Genomic DNA, 21,371 nt, shown 5'->3' on the forward strand with positions numbered 1-21,371 from the left:
CAAGAGACAAAAGTCTGCCTCCTCCATTTCCCACCCAACCCCCCATCACATTAAAAAAGAAATACTAATCCTTTTTCCTCCTCAACGTCTCACACCTCACCCCCTACTCTTGACCCTTTAGCTAAGGGAAAAACAAGTTTGGGAGCAAGACCTTAGATTTTCTTCTTTTCATCCAGGGAAGGTATAAGTACTTCAAGAATAATCTCTGAGGGCAGGGAATCTCAACCTGAGATCCACAGATGATCCCTAGGGCATCCAGGAATCTGCTAAAAATTAAATGTTCAGTTGTACCCAAGTGTATTTTTCTAGGGGATGTAAATGTAGTGTGTGACTCTCTGAAGGGGGATAGAGGTGCAAGTTTGTTCAACAAGAAGCTGATAGTTAAGAAAGCGAAGCATATGGCCCTTAACTCCTGACAGGAAGCGTGTTTGGGTCACAGATGGTAGGAGAGCAAATGGAAACAGCTTTGTGGAAGCCACTATCTCTCACCTTTTGAGTTTGCTCCAGAATTGCTAATGAGTCCCAGTTACTTTGGTCTAATTGGGTGCCACCAAAAGAGGAGATGTCACTAGACGAGAGCCTGCTAGAAATAACTGCTCTCCTCTCTGCACCCCAAGCAACAGAGTATGACTTTGTTGCTTGGGGTACAGAGTGGAAAGCACCTTGGTGAAAGTCCTGATATTTGACCAAGAACTTAAAGCAAGGGAGAGGAAGAAAAAATAAATCCCCAGAAGGACTCCAGTCTCAGATCCTTCATGGCAAGTACTTGCAGCACTGTTTATTCAAATGTATAATAACAAGCACCAGAAAACAACATGCAACATTCTCCCCCCACCCCTGATCTGCAATCCCAGAAGTAGGAGACTGATGGCCATGAGAGTGAAGGAAACTCATGTCCAGGAAAGGTCCTAGGTGGGCACCCTGGCGCTGGGTTAGAATCTAGTGGGACAAAGGGCAAGTGCCCTGCCCATTAGCCTCCTACAGCAGGTGGAGAAACCAGACACCTTCTTCTACCTCAGGCCCCACTTTGCAAAGCAGCGATGCCAGCTCTGGTTGGAGAGAACATGAGTCCGATGAGGCACTTGGCCCTGCCCAGCCCTCCCGAGGTAATGAGGTGAAGTAGCCTTTCCTCTTGGGGTGGCCATGGAGAGTGAGGCCATAGCCTAAATCAAGGCTCTCCTGACGGAGAACAAGAGAGCCCCCTGAGAAGAAAGAGAACGAGCCTTCCTTGCTCTAAAGAGAGTTCTGGGCTGGGAGTCCTTGGCAGGAGTGAATATAATCTTCCCCCACCCCCCGCCCGAAACTGCTTTCCCTAGCTGAAGGCCCAGTTGCTAACTTCAGCCCCCAAATGAGAACACTACCCAGCACATTTCAAATAAATTATAAATACAGACACAGAATCCAAACAAAGATCCAGTAGAAGCTGCTCACAGACCCCCACAGAGGCCAGCTTGAAGAAAAATGAAGGTCGCCCCTTTGTTCTCGGTGTCTCTGGAGCTGTAGGCAAAACTGTCCCCCCTTGTCCTTGAGTAACCTGGGGACAGCTCACGACGGAGAGAGTTTCCGACTTAGAAACCCTCTCACCCCATCTCCTTTCTTTCCTCCTCAGATCTCTTCCCCAAAATCTTAAACAAACAAACAAAAACTAATTCTTTCACTGAGGGACTCGAGCCTTTGGGGATGTAAATCTTACCTTTTCCCCATCAGGAGAAAATGACTGGCCTGAAGTCAAAAGTCCTGACTCCTAGGTACCCCAATAATGCACATGTTACTATGGATGGTGTTTAGAGAGGTGAGGAGGTTGAAGGGGGTTGACTCAGTCCTGAGGAGAGATTGGCACAGGGCACAGTCACCTTTGGGATGCTTGGTTGGCCAATTGGCACTGGACTGGAAAGTGGTTGGGTTCTTCCCTCTTATTCCTTCCCTGGGAAGCCCTATGGCCAGGGCAGATTGAGCTGGGTGGAAAGCAAGTGATCCTTACCCAGTTAGCACTGATTCTCAGCCTTGGGGCCCAGAGAGGGACTGAAGGAGGTATCCGGAAGAGGATATACACTAAAGACAAATATGGAACTGGGTCCCAAAGTGAAGAAGCACCAATAGCATCGGCCTGCCCTGGACTTGGGAGGGGATAGAGATGGAGAAATAAGGACACAGGGGAGAAATGGGAGAGCAAGGGGAGTGGGAACATCCTGTTTTCAAGATGAGAAGGAGAAATATGAAAGAAGGACTAGAGAAGGAGCAGGGGGAAAACTGAGCAGGGAATAAGGAAAAAATGGGCCCATCCATCCTGGGGCTCTGGGGCAACTTAGCCTCATGATGGTCCTTTGGCCCTTCCTAAGCCCTTATCTGGCCCCACAGGAATAAAAGGAAGGGCTGGACAGACTTCAAAAAGGATCTCAAATGCCTCAGATGCACAAGGCTGGGGAAGGGAGATGGACAGAGAAGTAAGGGGATTAGGGGGCAGGTCCTAGACTCCACATTTTTGAGTCCCAAGTGTGAGACCAAGAAGGTGGACAGGGAAGAAGTCAGGGCATTTCTAAAGCAGAATTTAGAGTGTTGGTGGAAAGTGCCCCAGCCTGGTGGGTGGGAGGATTGAGGGGATAGAAGAAGCTGATTCTGCCGGCAAGTTTACTGGCTTTACTTTCTTGAATCTGCAACTCAATTGAAATTTATCCTGCTCCCAGCTGAGTCCAGGCCTCATCAGGACCCTCTGAAGGGCTGTTTTCTAGGCTGGTGGACCTCTCTGGTTCACACGTGGTGGACTCTGTGGGCAGGCAGAGGCCAGAGAAGACAGTGGAAGGCGCACTGAGTCGTGGACTGACTGGAGATCAGACACAGGGACTAGATGGCAGCCACTGAGGAGGGGTCATCAAACCACTGTTGGGGCTTCCACACAAGGGACCAGAAGGGAAGGCTACTAGCTGATTTCCCTTCCCCCTAATATTGTTGAAGCTGGACAGGTTGACAGAAAGGTGGCTGCTAGGAACCAGTCTCAGGGCACTGGTTTCCTGCCCCCAACCCTCACCTGCAGCAGAAGCTGGTTCTCAGAGACTGTAAGGGTACAAGTAACACCTGAAGTAAGATGCCTGGGTCCAGGCACTGGACAAGAAGCACTGAGCTCCTACCATTCATGGCTCCAGCAAGGAGGAGGATAGGAAGCCGCTGGGAGGGCTGCCCAGGTTTCCAACAGCTGATGCCTGCCCATTGTCTCAAAGCTCAAAGACCAGAATGATGGGGGAGGGGAATTGGAGGAGGAGGAAGAGAAAGGTCCTGGAAGCCGGAGGTGGTTGAAGAGGTGCTGTCCAGTTCGGGAGTAGCCAGGTCGGGGGCTGCTTACTGTTTCTCCACTGCTCCCTGCTCAGCTGCGCTCTCCTGGCTGGGACCCTGGCCCTGGTCCTGGTCCTGGCCCTGGCCCTGGCCCTGTCCATGCCACGGGGTCTCCTTGAACACAAACCAACAGTTCCCGGCCCACAGGAAGAAGTTGATAAAGCCGAAGAGCTGCAAAGACATCAAGGGAATTTGTGAGAATAGTCAGGGGGTCATTGTGGGAACAGGGAGGGGGAGTTCCTATTGCAGTGGGGGTGGGGGGTTGTGCAGGGAAGAAGCACAGAGGGCCAAAAAGACTAAATTAAGACAGAGAGCTTGGTATAGAGGCAGGGCTCAGGCCCATCACCTGTTTAGGGAATCCCAGGTGAAAGTGTCTAATTCTGTCCACAGCATGCACCCAAGATGTAGCTTGGTCACTAGCAGAATCTGGCCCTTTAGAGGAGCATTGTGCAAAGCATAGCAAGGAGCCAAGAGTCAGCCCTGTGGTGCCTCCCACAGCACACGTGAGGCCCTGTTTGGAGTACCTTCTGCCAGGTAGGTGTGGCAGGAGCTGTCCAAGGTGCTCCTTCCCTATGATCAGGCACCCAGCCAGGGCTATATTCAAATAGTTATTCAAAATATTTTTAAAACCTCACAGCAGGAAGCACTTAGAGGGAAGTGTACTGATGTCTCAAATCTTTGAAATGCACTAAAAACAAGATGGATTGATGGATGAAGAAGTGAATAAATATGTGATAAAGCAAGTCTAGTAAAAAGTTAATGGCACAGTCTAGGTGGTGAGTGTGTGGGTGTTCACTGTAAAATTTTTTCAACTTTGTTGTATCTGTGAAAATTTTTACAACAAAATTTGGGTGGGGGGAAACTTCAGCAGGGTTCCAGCAAGTTCCAGAAGTGTGTTCCTGGTCTGCCAGCTGTTAAACATTTCAGCTGTGGGAACAAGTCATTTTCAGAGCAAGGCTGAGGTGGCTGGGATGACGGGCAGCATTTGAGAAGCTCAAGACCTCAGCTCTTTACCAATGGATATGGACATATTTCAACATTCTAACAACTGGGATGGCCAAATCTATATGCATCCAGCTGATCCACCACTGCTCCAAAGCCCCTTTCCAGGCTGAGGGCTGAGTGACAGTAAGCCCCTTCCCACTCATGCTGGGTCTGCTCCCAGCTTCAAACTCAGCCACAGCCCCAGGCTCCCCTTTATGTGCTCACACACATTGTGTAGAACAGGCAGGAGGAGGGGAGACATCACAGAGAGTATGCCTAGAGGTGGGGACACGAGAAGGGAATTGGATGGAGGCAGAGTGCGGAAGGAGGAAAGAACAGAAGGCTAAGTGGCTCTCGGGTTCCCCTCATCCCAAAATGTCCTCTCAGGGTCAGCCAGGAGCGAGCAGCCAGCATGAAGCACAGTGAGGGCACCAGCTCCAGATGCAGGGGACACCAGCTCTTGGACACCCTCTCTTTCCTTTCAGGACCTGCTAGCTGGGACAGGCCTGGGCAGCAGGGCTGGTGCTGCTTCCCACAGTGGCCACAGGTCTCACCACGGAGATGTTGGCCAGGCCCATGGAGGGCGTGGCCCCGGCACTGCACACTGCTTCCTCTCCATGGCACACGGACATGGCTGCTGTCAGGCTGGATGGTCGTGTGGCCCCCTTGACATCAGTCAGGCCCTTGCCCCAGGCAGCTGCAGCTACCAGCCAGAAGAAGGTGAAGGAGACAGTCACACAGAAGTCCTGGGAGGAGCAGAGGGATAGGAAATACACTCAGAAAGGCCCCATTATTCCCTTGCTTCTTTTCCTCTTGCCATGATGCTGGCAATCCCCGGGTACCAGGACAGCTGCCTCTTCCCATCCTACCCAACACCTAGAACCCAGGTGGTCCTGAGGTATCTGTTCACTGCCCCCAAAGGAGTCCTGCCACTCAGGCTGCCCCTGCTAATGCCCTCACATCTAAGATCTGGCTACAATGTACCAAGGCATCTGTTGGTCAGCCTCACCTCAAAACCCACTCATCCCAAGTGGAGCCTAAACTCCCCACTCTTCCCTCCCAGCTTTTCCTTTGATCACCATTGCTCAGCTACAAGTGGTAGACCGCAGGAGGCAAATGGGGTCCCTTAAGGCACCCCTTCCACCTTGCATGCCCTGGGATAGGAAGAGAGTAAAGAGGAATAATATTAATAATCACTAATGCTTATTGAGACTAACTATATACTAAATACATACATTCTCATTTTTTCACATACACACACACAAAACTATGAGGCAGTTATTATTTTATCCCCATTTTATAGTTAAGGAAACTGCAATTTAGAGAGGTTATTTAACTTGTCCAAGATCACACAGCAAGTAAGGGACCATGCTGGGATCTGAACCCAGGCAGTCTTAACTCCAGAGCCTGCTTGTGTATGGTGCTATTGTGCCTCCTGTGAACAGGAGCAAGCAACGGGAGGTTGATGGAGGCAGAGGTTCCACCATGGGGGTGGAAGCCGCTATGTTTGTCCTCTGCTCCAGTTCTGACCTCAGCCCCCTCACAAACATCTCAGTTTCTCCACCCCATTCCTTCTGGCCTATGCTGACTCACCACCAGCGGGAAGCGTTTGTTCTCTGTGTAGAGGTTGTGGAAGCGCAGGTAGATAACTAGGGCAGCCATAGTATAGAAGAAGGAAAAGATGCCAAGGGTCACGAAGAACTCGGCGGGTGCAGAGAAGTCCCCCATGAGGTGCATGGTCTTGGAGCTGGACTCTTCATCACAGAGGGGCATCTCATATTGGATCCGGTGCAACCTGCAGGTGGCAGGGGAGGCCATCCTGAGCTCAAGCAATCCTCTCTCTCCCTGGCCCAGAAGTAGTCCTGTGCTAGTTCTCAGCAGGGAACTCTTACAGAGCCAACAAAGGGGTCATGTAGGGAGGAAAGTTTCTGGAAGGAACCTTGCAGTCAAAATGAGAACTTCCCCAAAATTTCCAGTAAAACTCTATCTTCCTCTCAGCTGCCCCCCATCCCACTCATGTACCCTGCCCAGACATGGTGACCATGTATTCCCAAGTGTCTCCAGGGCCCTTTAGGTCACAACTGCAATGTATGTAGTTCTTCTATTTCTGGTAGCCAAACCACTAGGCAGATCAGCTTCACTCTGCCTCTGGAAAGTACAGGCCCAGAGTGGCCAAGATAAGATTGGAATCACCCATTTTCGGGCTTTATTGGGCTTTCCAATGAGGCAGTGGACAAATTAAAGAGAAAAACACAGCCAATTATATATGAGACAGTTAATATAACTTGGGTGCTGATACTAGAAATTTCTGAAAAGGTGAGCCCCATTCCCATTCTCCTCTGAACATTTGAGCTCCCCCTACTTCCTTAGCTCCCAAATACCCAGAGAAGAGTTCACTTCTACCTCCCTGTCAAGGTGTGCCCACTTGTATCCTGGTGGTACTGGCTGAGGATCCCACATCAACTCTTTAGGATATAAGTACTAATAAGCTTCCCTACTTTCAAGGCAGAGAGGAGGCTGCTGAGGGTCAGAGAGACCTGTCCACCTTGACAAGGTTCCTGTAAGCCTCCATCCCAAACTGCATTGGCTCTTTCTGTATGAGCTAGTGTGACCTGCCATGGGTTGTCCATGGACTGGAACATTATTATAACAGTGATCAATCTGTGTTTCCCTTACGTTTTGCTCTGGTCAGTGTGTCTGAAATTGCTAAAGCGCAGAAATGATCTAAGTCTTATCATTCTATTTGAATCTGGAGTGGCACACAACGAATGGTTTATAGGTTTCTGGAGGAGGAAGAGACCAAGCAGGTCCTGCCAATCAAGTGAGAGACAATGTTCTGGGTTGGAACCAATTCTTGCTCACCTGAAGGGATAGCCAAATGCAACGATGATGGAGCTCACGTCCTTGGCTTCGTTGTTGCAGCGAACCATTGCTCCTGTCTCCCCACTGTAGGAGCCACAGGACCCGAAGGCAAAAATAGCAAAGAGCTGAGAGAGAGAGTGAAGCCTCTTTGAGAGTCAGAAGGCCTCAACTGGCCAAAGTCAACAGCTAACCGCGACTCCCCACAGATGCCGACATTAAGTGCGGGAGTGGGGGACAGTGAGGATACCCTTTAATCAAGTACTTCCTAGGCAGAAACCCATGGCTTCCATTTGTCTTCCAGCCTCAGGCTGCTGGACCAAATAGCCAAATGAATAATGTTGACTGAATGGTGTCTGCGAGGGAGATGAAGAGGCAGGAAATGGACAGTTGCCAGATCTCTCCATTGGGCATGACTTGGGGACCATAGGTAGCCTCCTTAATATGACTAACACAAAACCTCTGCAATTCAGGCTTTAGGAAACTTCTAGCTTACAGATAGACTTGAATTTCCTTCCCAAGGGAGAGACACACTCAGAAAGACTCCCCTGCATCAACCTAGATCAGACATGCCTAGAATGCTTTTCTTTTCTCCTTTGAACTAGTCATCTAATCTTATTTCCTAGTTGCTAACTTCCAGTGGCTTCCTGCCTTGGTGGAGGTATAGCTGGAGGGGCCGGCTTCTACCAAGCCACCCCAGATGGGCCATACTGCTGTCCCATAGTACTGACAGCCTAATTCCTCTTCCCCAAAAGGCACATGGCCTTCTAGCAATAGCGCTGGCTGGGCCAATGTGACAATCTTGGCTCAAGCCCAGAGAAAAGTACCCTCCACTTGCCTTATCAGTCTCCACCGTTTCCCCACTGGTGTTTCCCTTTGTCATCTGTTGATGCTGCTATTTCTCAGTGTTAAGATCCAGAGGTGTCTCAGGTCACTCGAATTGTTTTCTTTACCTTTCCTCACATTTTACTACACCTTCTCTCTCGAGGGAAATAAAATTTCCTCATCCTATGATTTTCCAATTTCTTTCTGGGAAACACACTTTGGTTAGAAAAGGAGGTGAGAAGCCAGGTGCGGTGGCTTACACCTGTAATCCCAGCACTATGGGAGGCTGAGGCGGGTGAATCATTTGAGGTCAGGAGTTTGAGACCAGCCTGGCCAACATGGTAAAATCCCATATCTACTATAAATACAAAAATCAGCCTGGCGGTAGAGTGTCGCATGCCTGTAATCCCAGCTACTTGGGCGGCTGAGGCAGGAGAATCACTTGAACCCGGGAGGTGGAGATTGGGGCAAGCCAAGATCGTGCCACTGCACTCCAGCTTGGGTGACTGAGTGAGACCTTCTTCCCCCTGCCCCCCACTCCAAAAAAAAGAAAAGAAAAGAAAAGGAGGCGAGAAATTGAAATGTCTTGTCCTCCACATCATCTGCTCAGACTAGGTTTCCTGTGCACTTACCTTTGACTTGTACCCCATATCACGTTCTTGTTAAGCAATGAGCTTATTCTCTTAATTGTTCACTTTCTGTATGTTTCTTTGAGACTCAGTGTCTTGGACATTAAACACTTGGAAGACAGCTGATCGATATGTCAGCCCAGCATCCAGAGTCTAGAATAGAAGCTATATGCATTTTATTTTGCTAATGCTTGTTAGCATTATAGAGTGAAAGAAGAACTGAACTAGGAGTATGGAAACCTAGGTTCCAGACCTGGTCCTGTCACTAATTAGCCAGGTGAGCTCTGATAAGTCACTCTGCTCTCTGAGTCTGTTTCCTCATCTTTTTTTTTTTTTTTAGACAGTCTTGCTCCGTTGCCCAGGCTGGAGTGCAGTGGCGCGATCTCGGCTCACTGCAAGCTCTACCTCCTGGGTTCACGCCATTCTCCTGCCTCAGCCTCCCAAGTAGCTGGGACTACAGGCGCCTGCCACCATGCCCAGCTAATTTTTTGCATTTTTTTAGTAGGGATGGAGTTTCACTGTGTTAGCCAGGATGGTCTCGATCTCCTGACCTCATGATCCACCTGCCTTGGCTTCCCAAAGTGCTGTGATTACAGGCATGAGCCATCGTGCCCGACCTGTTTCCTCATCTTAAATGGAGGGGTTTGGAGTAGATAATCTAGAGGCCCTTTCCAGTCCCAGAACTCTCTCTCTCTGAGAGTAACATTGTCAGTGTACTCTTGGCTGGGCTTGCCAACAGCTGTGCTCTGCCCCTGGGAGGTGTCCAGTACCACTGCCCCCGGCTTGCAGCGCCTGGCCTTGCAGATCTCCATGCTGGAGCCATTGACCTCTCTCCAAAGGTCATAATGGGCACCTCTCTGTTTCCAGGAAGTTTATTCCAGACAAATGAGAATTGTCTCCATGTTAAAGATATCTGGGAAAGAAGACAGTAAAACCTCCCTCCAATGCCTAAATAACCTCTCCTGAATTAAATGATGGAGACTGCAGTAGGGCCCTGTCTGCCCACCTTCTTCACAGAGGTAGAGAAGAGTCGCTCAAAGCCTCTGCATCGTTACCCTTTACTTACTCAAAGTGGCCTCACCATTGTAATAGTGGAACTTCTCTAGCTCTTCCTCATAGGAATTATCTAACCTTTTGTCAGTTCTGTGGGCATCTGATTCCTCTTAGAAGTTTCTTTATTCCTCTTAGCTTCTGGTGCCCAGTACTGGACATGATTAGGGTGTCACATTATAGGAAGGGCAGCACAGTTGGAAATATTTTTACCTATTGGCAGTTAGTCAGTGAATGGCTCCTTATAAATTCCTTAAGAAAGCAGGGGCCGGGCATGGTGGCTCACAGCTGTAGTCCCAGCAGTTTGGGAGGCCAAGCAGGAGAATGGCTTGAGCCCAGGAATTTGAGACCAGCAACGTATAGGCAACATAGCAAGACCCTGGCCTACAGAAACTACAAACAAAAAATTAGCCAGGCATGGTGGTGCCTGCTAATAGTCCCAGCTACTCAGGAGACTGATGCGGAGGAATCATTTGAGCCCAAGAGTTCAAGGCTACAGTGAGCTATGATCATGCCACTGCACTCCAGGCTGGGCAACAGAACAAGATCCCATTTCAAAAAAAGAAAAAAAAAATCGTAAAGAGAAAGTAGGTACTCAAAACTTGGGGGCAGTGAATGGTCAGTTATGGAGACTTCTCTTCACCAGCACTCTCCTGAAAGGCACTCCTGAGCATCTACAGAAAGATAAAATTTAAGAGCATGTACTATGCCTAGCATGTACAGTATCTACTATGCACGGTTCTAGGCACTATTATCTAGTAGTGAACAAAAAAGAAAAAAGGCCAAGCATGGTGGTTCATGCCTGTAATCCCAGTACTCTGGGAGGCTGAGGTGGGAGGATCACTTGAGCCCAGGAGTTTGAGATTAGCCAACTTTTTATTTAGCCAAGAAAAATTAGCCAGGTGTGGTGGTGCACATCTGTGGTCCCAGCTACTCTGGAGGCTGATGTGGGAAGATCTCTTGAGTCCAGGAGGTCAAAGCTACATGACCGCACCACTGGACACCAGACTGTGTGACAGAGTGAGACCCTATCTCAAAAAAAGAAAAAGAAAATCAAAATCTCTGCCCTCATGGACTCATACTCTAGAGCTGCACTATCCAGAACAGTAGCCACTAGCCAAGCTTGATTATTTAAGTTAATCAAAATTAAATTAAATAGAAAATTCAAGCCGGGTGCAGGGTCTCATACCTGTAATCCCAACACTTTGGGGAGCAAGGTGGGAGGATCACTTGAGGCCAAGAGTTCAAGACCAGCCTGGGTATCATAGCAAGACCCCATCTCTACCAAAAAAAAAAAAAAAAAAAAAAAAGTTGGGCATGGTGGCACATGCCTGTGGTCCCAGCTGCTGAAGTGTGTGGATCATTTGAGCCCAGGGGTTCAAGGCTGCAATGAGCTATGATCATGCCACTGCACTACAGCCTGGGTGACAGAGTGAGACTGGATCCAACAACAACAAAAAAATTCCGGCCAGGTGTGGGGGCTCATGCCTGTAATCTCAGCACTTTAGGAGGCCAAGGCGGGTGAATCACTTGAGGTCAGGAGTTCGAGACCAGCCTGGCCAACATGGCAAAATGCCGTCTCTACTAAAATACAAAAAAAAAAAAATTCAGTTCAGTCACACTAGGCACATTTCAAGTGCTAATAGCCTCATGTGGCTAGCAGATACTGTCTCAGAGAACACAGATTCTTAAAGTTTTCCATTATTACCAAAAGTTCTGCTGTGTCTAAATGACTGTCCCGAGGTTCTGACAATCCTGAATCCTGCTTTCAGATTCTTCAGAGGGCAAAATACACCCACAATAACTTCAGTATTTATTGTATTCTGATTCTTTTCAAGTCAGGGATCTTACATGATAATTTTTTATTTACCAAAATGTATGTTTAAATCTGAACACTATACAGTCGGATGGTACCAGAGCAAAATGAGAACATCTGAGGGGAATCACAGGTTCACAGAGCAGCAGAACAAAAGGGACCTCAAAGATGCTCATGCCCAATCATCTTATTTCACAGAGGTGGAATCTGAAGCCCCAAAAGATTAAGTCACTTTCCCAAAGTCACATTTAGTTGATGTGAAAGCCAGGCTTAGAATTCACATCTCCTGATTCCCTGCCCAGTGCTCTTTCCATTTCATTTGCTCATTAACTCAACACTGATTGAGCATCTACCTTGTGCCAGGCGCTGGAGATGCGAAGACGAATAAGACCTAGATCCTGCTCTTGAGAATTCACATCAAGAAAGGAGTGTCATATTAAAACAAACAAACAAAAATAATAAAAACAAACACTGCATCCCAGAGTTGTTAAGGCTAAAGAAGAGATCTCTACCATGTGTGTTGAGGATTACAAGGAGGGAAAGAGTAGCTCTGTGCCTTGGGGTGCAGAAGCTCAGAAAGACACCTTCTCCCAACCCCCTCCATGTCTCCTAATCCTCCATCTTTCCACTTCAGGTTTGCTTTCTTCCCTAACTGTGCCAAGTGACTGAGACACAGAGAAGAGAGGGAAAGAACTGAAACCACCCCTGTCACCAAGCACAAGGCCCTGAGATGAGCAAACTGGTTATAAAGAGCAGCCAAGGACAAGTAGAGGCCCTGAGACAAGGGGGAAGTCTAGCATTCTGGTGCCAACCAGCCTTTCTCCTCTTGTACCTCCATTGCTGGGACAGCGCTGGTCATTTTCTGCCCTCTACCTCCTCCTCCTTCTGCATCTCTTTTGCCACGATGTCAGAATAACCTTTCCAGTTTAAGGATGAGGCTCCCCTTTGGTACTGACATGCTCGCTGGTGATAATCCTGTGACAGTCCTGAGGACACTAACATCACCAGTTAGCTCACAGCACAAGGAAGACAAATTCTCTCCTCAGGTCCTACTCCCACACTTATCTCATTGTTTTTTGTTTTGTTTTGTTTAGGTGAGGTGGCTCATGTCTGTAATCTCAGCACTTTTGGAGGCCGAGGTGGGAATATCGCCTGAGCCCAGGAACTCAAAGCCAGGTGGGGCAGCATAGTGAGACCCGATTTTTACAAAAATTTTTTACAACTTAGCTGGGCATGGTGGCATGTGCCTTTGGTCCCAGATACTTGAGAGGCTGAGGTGGGAGGATTGCCTGAGCTTGGAAAGTTGAGGCTGCAGTGAGATGTGTTCTTACCACTGCACTCCAGCCTCGGTGACAGAGCCAGTCTCTATCTTAGTCTCCATCTTAGAGCCTGTCTTAAAAAAAAAAAAAAAAAAAAAAAAAAGATTTGGTATTTACTTACTCCAGGTTCCAGAGCTAGAAAGCAAGAAAGCAGAGGAGACTCAATTTAAGCCAATGCCTATCTGACCTCAAAAATCTGTCTCATTCTTTCTTTTCTTTTCTTTTCTTTTTCTTTCTTTCCTTTTCTTTCTTTCTTTCTTTTTCTTTCTTTTCTTTCTTTCTCTCTCTCTCTCTCTCTCTCTCTTTCTTTCTTTCTTTCTTTTCTTTTTTTTTTTTTTTTGAGACAAGGTCTAGTTCTGTCATCCAGGCTGGAGTGAGTGCACAGCTCACTGCAGCCTCTACCTCCTGGGCTCAATGATCCTCCAGCCTCAGCTTCCCAAGGAGCTGGGACCACAAACATGTGTCATCACACCCAGCTGATTTTATTTTTTTATAGAAATGAGATCTCGCCTTATTGCCCAGGCTTGTGTCAAACTCCTGGGCTCAAGCAATCGTCCCACCTCAACCTCCCTAAGTATGTCTTTTTCTTTAAAAGAAAAAAAAAAATAAGATACTTATTTTCTTTTCTTTTTTATCTTGAACTCCCATGATTTGATGTCCTTTTCTTTTTTTAAAAAAACAAGTTCTCCAATAATTGGTCTATGTCCAGGTTATTTTTGCTAGCTTAGTATAGACTTAGTGAGACTCCAGAATTGGAATTGAGGTGAGATTAATCGATTTCTCAATTGAAAAAAAACACTCTGCGGCCGGGCGCGGTGGCTCAAGCCTGTAATCCCAGCACTTTGGGAGGCCGAGACGGGTGGATCACGAGGTCAGGAGATCGAGACCATCCTGGCTAACATGGTGAAACCCCGTCTCTACTAAGAAATACAAAAAACTAGCCGGGCGAGGTGGCGGGCGCCTGCAGTCCCAGCTACTCGGGAGGCTGAGGCCGGAGAATGGCGTGAACCCGGGAGGCGGAGCTTGCAGTGAGCTGAAATCTGGCCACTGCACTCCAGCCTGGGCTACAGAGCGAGACTCCGTCTCAAAAAAAAAAAAAAAAAAGAAAAGAAAAAAAACACTCTAAGATAAGCTCCTAACAAATAAAGGAATAACATTAATTTCTTTTCACAAAGATTCCAGTAAAATCTCTGTTTTTTGGTAATAATGACACCAAAATTCTCAATTACCATTACAATAACTGCAAGCTTTGTGTTTTCTTTTTTCCTTCTCCACTCAGGAGCATTTGATCCCTCCAAACAGGAAATAAGTGAAAAACTCAAATGACATTTCCATTGTCATTTCTGGTGCTGGTGCCTGCGTACTTTTTATGTTACCTCATCTGCAGAGCTTCAAAGCAAGTGAAACTGGCGCCCTGAATTCAGGCTACCTGGGATGGCAATAAAAGCAAAGCACGTTTCTTTGTGATGCTACCCTGTGAATGAAGTCGGAATTCAGAGTCTAGCTCAGGGCCCAGGCTTTAGCATTCTGAGAGAAAAGGGTCTCTGTTTTGCACAACTCCCTTTCTAAGTACTTGAAGATCATAAAAGTCTATCAGATCTTAATTCCTAGGGCGTTAATGCTGACCTCAAGACTGGATCGTTTCCCTAGGCTTTGCTTTGTACAGCCTTTACAGAAATGTTGTGGGTATTTGGGGTGCTGGGTGAAGGGAAGGATGGCAGGATTGAAGAAGGAAACTTTTTAGAATCCCTCCAAGGGAAAGGAGTCCATGGTCTCCCTCATTGTCTCCCTTATCCTTTGACAGTCTGTCTCAAATTCTGTTGGATCCATTTGCCTAATTGAATGGTAAAATTGTTCTCTTACATTTCAGGTTCCACTCCTCTGGATTGCTTATAATGGTTCTTCCAGTTCTGGATGCCAATCTCTCAGCGCCTTAATACCATTCTTAAATGGCTCCCTCTGGCACTTGAGTGGTGGATCAGAACAGGGAAGGGGCCAAAGGCAAAAGAGCTCAATCAGCAATTGGTCCAACCACTCTTGCAGCAGCAAGAAAGGTGGAAAGTCCCCACCAGGTCCCAGAGTTTGCACTTGGGAGTTCCCAGGCTGGCCCGATAATCCCAAGTGCACTCTTGCCCCTGGGTTCCAGATTTGATTATTCTCATGCAAACCATGATTTAAGAATTGGTGTCACAGTGCTAATTCTTGTCTCCAAAGCCCTGTAGAACTCAATCCTCCTCAGTATTAATGGTAACTTATTCCCTAGCTGAATTCTGTACTGAGAGCACATTAATTAAGTTATTCACACACCATTTGGTATGTGGATTGTCTAACTTAAAATCTCTTCTGCAATAGTGCACTAAATGCCCCCTACAAGTCTTTATGATTTGAGAAAGTGACTGCACCTGTCCACATTCCTAATTTATACCCAGGAGGCCTTGGGCACTGGCCTAGTGAAGCAAGATAGTATTTCCACTAGACTATAACAGGGGAAACTGAGGACCTGAGTAAGTGACTTTTTCAAGGTCACAGAGTAAGTCTAACTTAGGGCCATATTCTAGCACACCAACCTATTTAGAGCATAAGGAGACCCTAGGAAGGTTCTGATCAACATCTGACTAGTGTTGGAAATTGAAGTCCAGAGAAATGAATTGCCCAAGGTGACATAGCTGGAAAAGGCCAGTCTAGGTCTGGATCCCAGGGCCCCAGCTTCTCAGATCAGTGTTCCATCTTATTCTACATGCCACATTTTAGCCATGCTGTGATTTTTAATTCTGTCTTATTTTTTTCTTTTGTTTAATCATAGAGCCATAAGCTCCGTTCATTCATTCATCCACTCCCTCACTTATTTACAGGAACTCAGATTACTCCAGCGAATTCAACAGGGAACGGCGAGCCGAGAGCCTGTCCCTTGAGCCCAGTACCTGCAGGATCACCTAGACCCTGGTGGTTTTGGGGGCAGGATGGTTTCCATCGCCTGCTTCCTTCCCTCCTTTGCCCTCCACGGCTTCCCTCTTGGTGAAGAGCGGACCTCGTCCCCCTCGTCCTTCTCCCTCCTCCCGTCACCAAGGAGTGGTATGTGCAGGATCAGAGTTCTGGAAAGGTTACACTCGGGTCCTCTCGCCCGGGTGAAATGTGAGCGCCCTGGGCAAAGGCTCCTTGCACATAGAAGGACCGAATCCGGGACTCCGCATGCCTTGCTCTTCACCCTCCTGCCACCAAGTCCGGAGAAGCAGCCCCAGCCCGCCCCTCCCCCGCCCACCTGTCGCCGCCCCCCACCCTTCCGCCGTGGCCGGGCCGCAGCACCTCCCCAGCCCCCACCCTGGCTCCATTGCTTCGGGTCAGCGTCACAGCCCAGGCTCCCGAAATAGCCCGGGGCCGGGACAGCGACTCACCCACTGGAGAACTTTGATGAAGCCCAACGGCTCCTCCAGTCGCCGCCAGCGCAGCCCCACGAGCAGGCGGTCCACCTGCGGAGACACAGCCAGCCGGGGGATCAGGGCGGTGGGGAGCCCTGGGAAGGCGCTGGTCCCCTTGCCCCACTCACACGCGGTCCAGGGGTGGGATAAGGGTCCAGCCCGACATCTAGGTGGAGAGGGGCGGGTGAGAGAGTCCGAGGCGCGCAGGGACTACCTGCTGGCGCGGCGACTTGTCCGCCGTGCGGCCGGCGCTCTCGGTCGAGGACATGCTGGCGCGGCGGGCGCGGGGCGCGGCGGGCGCGGGGCGCGGCGTGGGGGCTTGGCTCCCTGGCCGGCAGGCTGTGGACACTGCGTGGGAGCGGGGAGCTGCGGGTCGGGGGCAGAGCAGGCGAGCGGGGCCGGAGCGCGAGCGGCCGTCGGTGGGCCGGAGTCTTGGCTGGGTCGCAGGGGCGCTGCTGTTCGTGCTCTCCGAGGCTGCGGCCGCCGCGGTGCCCCGCCGGCAGCAGAAAGCCCCCGAGTCGGATTCAAACTTCTGTCAAACTCGCAGCGAACTTGGCCGCCGAGTCACGTGGCGTACGCTCCCGAACCCTCCTCCCGCCCCCTCTGCTCCCTTTCTCCGCTTGCCGGGCACCTTAAAGGGACCTGCGGCCTCCGTGGTTAGTTCTGCCGCGGGGGGGCTCCGGGTCCTTGCCGAAGCCTCCGGGACCGGTCCCCACCGAGACACCGCGGCCGTCGGAAAACCTAGCCGGGCGCGCCTGAACGCACGGGCTCCAGGTTTATCCTTCCCTATTTTCCTGGATTGCGCCGGATTTTCTCCTCTTCCATACCAGAATACCCAGAATGTAAAAGACTCTCATGAGGCACGATCAGGGCTGTGAAACAAGGTTCTAAGTCTCACGGTTAACAAACCGTCAGTACCGACAAAAGGGCGATAGAATGTAAGCTGCTGATTTTTAATCCTGTCCAGCTAGGTATCTTTTTTTTTTTTTTTTTTAATCAACAAAAGACATTTGTATGTTAGCGATTTAAAAATTATTGGCCGGGCGCGGTGGCTCACGCCTGTAATCCCAGACCTTTGGGAGGCCGAGGCCGGAAGATCACGAGGTCAGGAGTTCCAGACCAGTCTGGCCAACATAGTGAAACCTCGTCTCTACTAAAAATACAAAAAATTAGCCGGGTGTGGTGGTGTGCGCCTGTGATCCCAGCTACTCAGGAGGCTGAGGCAGGAGAATAGCTTGAATCCGGGAGGTGGAGGTTGCAGTGAGCTGAGATCGCGCCACTACATTCCAGACCTGGCAACAGTCTGAGACTCTGTCTCAAAAAAAAAAAAAAAGTTATTAATCTTATCAAGTATAAACTTAATCTCCTTTAAAATGGTCATTACCATTTAAATGAGAGTGAAAAAAGGCCTTTGAGGAATGGGGTGCAAAGAACATATTGAAAGCTACTGAAAGGTTGACGTCTGGCCGGGCGCGGTGGCTCAAGCCTGTAATCCCAGCACTTTGGGAGGCGGAGGCGGGTGGATCAAAAGAAGCCAGGAGTTCGAGACCAACCTGGCCAACATGGTCAAACCCTGTCTCTACTAAAAATACAAAAATTAGCCGGGGCCGTGGTGGCACGCGCCTGTACTTGTAGCTATTCGGGAGTGTGAGGCACGAGAATTACTTGAACCCGGGAGGCGGAGGTTGCAGTGAGCCGAGATTGCACCATTGCACTCCAGCCTGGGCAACAGAGCAAAACTGTGTCAAAAAACAAAAGAAAAAAAGAAAAATGAAAAAAGACAGACAGAAGGAGAGAGAGAGAGAAGAAAGAAAGAGCTAGAAAGAAAAAGAACAGGAAGGGAAGAGAAGGGAAGGGAAGGGGAGAGGAGGGGTTGACGTTGTTGCATTTTGATGACTGTAACTCGGTCTCTAACTTTCGAAAAGCATTCGTCAGGCGTGAGCAGTCGAGAATATTCTACACTCGGTTTACTAGAGCATAAATATAAGTAGTAAAAGGTTAAGTGATTTGTCCAAGGACAAATTCCTCTGCATTGGCTTGTAAATACGTATCCATCTCATCCAAGTCATTCTTGCGGGTCCCCCCCACTGCTCCACCCCGCATGTCAGAATGAATGCTTTTTGAACAAACATTTGGCTGTTATGCATACAAGTTGTTTCCCCGTTGAGTAAGTGCCTTCCCAAAGCCTTGGGATTTAGAGAGAGAAGAGATGAGGAAGTCAGCTCGGGCTGGATCAGGCCACACGGACTTGAGGGAAACTTCTCCAGTGGATTTGCATGCAAATCTAGACTAAGCAAGGAACAGCTTAGCCCGGTCCCTCCGCCTTTTAAATTGTTCTACCATCTTGGGTTCCTGTTCTATGGAATAGGGATAATAATTTATGTTCCACTCACTTCACGAGGCCGTCATAAAAATTAAATAGTGTGATGTGTGTGAATGCCATACTACAAAACACAAAAACATACATATTACCAATGTCTTCAACAATATGCACACAGAATACAACACAATAAGAAAAGAATCAGAATAACACAACAAAAATCCACTTGCGCATCAACCAGCCTTGTTAATCTTTAACTCTTTTTTGCCTCAAATCCATTATTATCCTTAAACCTATTCTTTGAAAAAGAAAAAAAATGCATAAAATTGAAGCCCTGTGTATCATCTCATGTCATTCCCTCCCTCCTTCCTCCCCAGAAATATTCATTATCCAATCCTGAATTTGTTTTTTTGGTCAGTCTCATGCATGATTTACTACTTTTTCTATGTATATAACTATATCTAGGAGCAATACCTAGAAACTCATCAGACATAGTATTGTTTTTCAAATTGCTTTAAACTTTATCTAAATGGTATCATGCTTTAGGTAACCTTCTTCAACTCACTTTTTTACTTAATATTGTGTTTATAAGAGTCATCTAGCCTGATGCATGTAGCTTTAGTTAATTCCTTTTAACTATATAGAATTCTACTACATACATAGGCATACTGCAGTCTATTTATTCTCATATTGATGGGCATTTAGGTTGTTTCCAAAGATTCTCTCTTACAAACAGCGCTGCACTAAATTTGTACAGACCTCCTTGTGCACATGTACATAGATTTCTACATAGCACTGAATTTCCAACTTTGTGTGTGTGTGCGGTGTGTGTGCACGCACATGCACTAAGCCACAAACCCTGGTAAGAAATAAAATTTTACAACCTGACCCATTATATAAACTGGAATAAAGTTTTGCAAAACACCCTCATATTTTCTATTCCACTTCATTAAAAAAAATTCTGGTCACCCGGAGGCAGATCCAGGTTTTGTGGCGCCTAAAGTTAATACGATTAGAGGGCCCCCTTGAGAAAGAGTACAAAATTTTGCCCAGGCACAGTGTCTCATGCCTGTAATCCCAGCACTTTGGGAGGCTGAGACAGGTGGATTGCTTGAGGCCAGGAGTTCAAGACCAGGCTGGCCAACGTCGTGCAACCCCGTCTAAAAAATCAGTGGGGCATGGTGGTGAACACCTGTAATCCCAGCTACTCTGAAGGCAGGAGAATTGCTTGAACCCAGGAGGCAGAGGTTGCAGTGAGCCAAGACGGTGCACTGCACTACAGCCTGTGAGACAGAGGGAGACTCTATCTAAAAAAAAAAAAGAAAGAAAAAGAAAAGAAAAAGAAAAAACACACAATTTTGAATACAAAATTAGTAACCAGGGCTTGGAAGATGTTTTGTAAGGGTGGGAGGCTGAAGCTTCAGCTTCATTAGTTCCAGGATAAATACCTCTCTAGGTAGACACACTGGAATTAACTTGATGATTCACTAATAGCAGGACTCTACCAGCAGCTTGATAAACATTGCTCTATACCTAAAAGTGAGCCACCTCAGTCATAAGATGTGTACATTTTCAACTTTGAGCTTTGACAAATATATACACCTATATAATCACCACCACGACCAAGATATAGAACATTTCAACCATTCACAAGAGCCCCTTCCTGCCCTTTTGCAATCAATCTGTAGGCAACCACTTGATCTGCTTTCAGTCATTATAAATCAGGTGTTTTTTCTAGAATTTCAGATAAATGGAATTTATAGTATGTAGTCGTTTGTGTCTGGCTTCTCTTACTCAGCATAACGTTTCTGAGATTCATCCGTACTGTTGCTTGTGGTTTGCTCCTTTTTGTTGCTGAGTAGTACTCCCTCACAGGAAATATGATCCATCACAGTTTGCTTATCCATTCACCCACAGAAGTACGTTTAGGTTGTTTCTTTTTTTGTTTGTTTGTTTTCTTTTTTTGGCTGTAATGAGTAGAACTGCTATAAACATTGTTATATAGGTTTTTGTGTGGATGTGTTTTTTATTTCTAGGGTAAACATCTAGAAATGGAATTTCTAGGTTATGTGTAAATGTATGTTTAACTTTATATGAAACTACCAAACTTTTTTCCAGAGTGGCTATAGCATTTTGCATTGCACTGTTTTTCACCAACAATGTACTCCATTGTTTTGTATCTTCTCCATAACTTGGTATTATCAGTTTAGTTTTACTTTGTTTTTGGCCATGCTAAAAGGTATGTCATGATACCTCATTGTGGTTTTAACATGCATTTCCCCAGTGGCTGATAACGTTAAACATCTTTACTGTGCTTATTTGTCACACACACACACACACACACACACACACACACACAGAGTTTATTTTATTTTATGTTATTTTTTGGAGACAGAGTCTCGCCCTGTCGCCCAGGCTGGAGTGCAGTACTGCAATCTTGGCTCACGGCAACCTCCACCTCACAGATTCTAGTGATTCTCGTGCCTCAGACACCTGAGTAGCTGGGATTACATGCATGTGCCACCACACCTAGCTAATTCTCACTCATATATTTTCTTTGTTCAAATATTTAGCCTATTTTTAATGTGAGTTGTTTCTTACTATTGAATTTTGAGAATTCTTTTTATATTCTGGATGCAAGTCCTTTGTTGGATATGTGATTTACAAATATTTCCTCCCGGTCTATAGTGTCTATTAATTCTCCTAACACTGTCATTTGGTGAATTCTAATTTGCCAGTTTTTATGTTGACAGATCATGCTTTTGGCATCCTGTCTAAAAAACTCTTTACCCCTGGGAGGCCAAGGTGGGCGGATCACAAGGTCAA

At 47.4% G+C, this 21,371-nt stretch overlaps 1 protein-coding gene across 1 annotated transcript; it reads right to left on the bottom strand.

The window, feature by feature from the left end:
* Nucleotides 1-110: 110 nt before the first annotated feature.
* SYPL2 (synaptophysin like 2) lies at nucleotides 111-16,791 on the bottom strand. Its single transcript, XM_007977695.3, has 6 exons — nucleotides 16,440-16,791; nucleotides 16,202-16,276; nucleotides 7,174-7,298; nucleotides 5,905-6,106; nucleotides 4,866-5,057; nucleotides 111-3,498 (listed from the first exon to the last, which is right to left on the bottom strand). Exons 1-6 carry the CDS (start codon nucleotides 16,491-16,493, stop codon nucleotides 3,334-3,336), a joined length of 813 nt encoding a protein of 270 aa, XP_007975886.1. The 5' UTR covers nucleotides 16,494-16,791; the 3' UTR covers nucleotides 111-3,333.
* Nucleotides 16,792-21,371: the final 4,580 nt, after the last annotated feature.

Source organism: Chlorocebus sabaeus, chromosome 20 (genome assembly GCF_047675955.1).
Source record: "Chlorocebus sabaeus isolate Y175 chromosome 20, mChlSab1.0.hap1, whole genome shotgun sequence".
In the NCBI taxonomy this organism is placed as follows: domain Eukaryota; kingdom Metazoa; phylum Chordata; class Mammalia; order Primates; family Cercopithecidae; genus Chlorocebus; species Chlorocebus sabaeus.

Bases quoted from the DNA above. Each gene is read 5' to 3' on its own strand.
- SYPL2 (XM_007977695.3), bottom strand. From the start codon at position 16,493: ATGTCCTCGACCGAGAGCGCCGGCCGCACGGCGGACAAGTCGCCGCGC. The intron at 6,107-7,173 runs GTGAGCAAGAAT...TGCCACCTGCAG, and splicing joins GCATTTGGCTATCCCTTCAG to GTTGCACCGGATCCAATATG. The intron at 3,499-4,865 runs GTGAGACCTGTG...ATGTCTTTGCAG, and splicing joins GCCTGGCCAACATCTCCGTG to CTCTTCGGCTTTATCAACTT.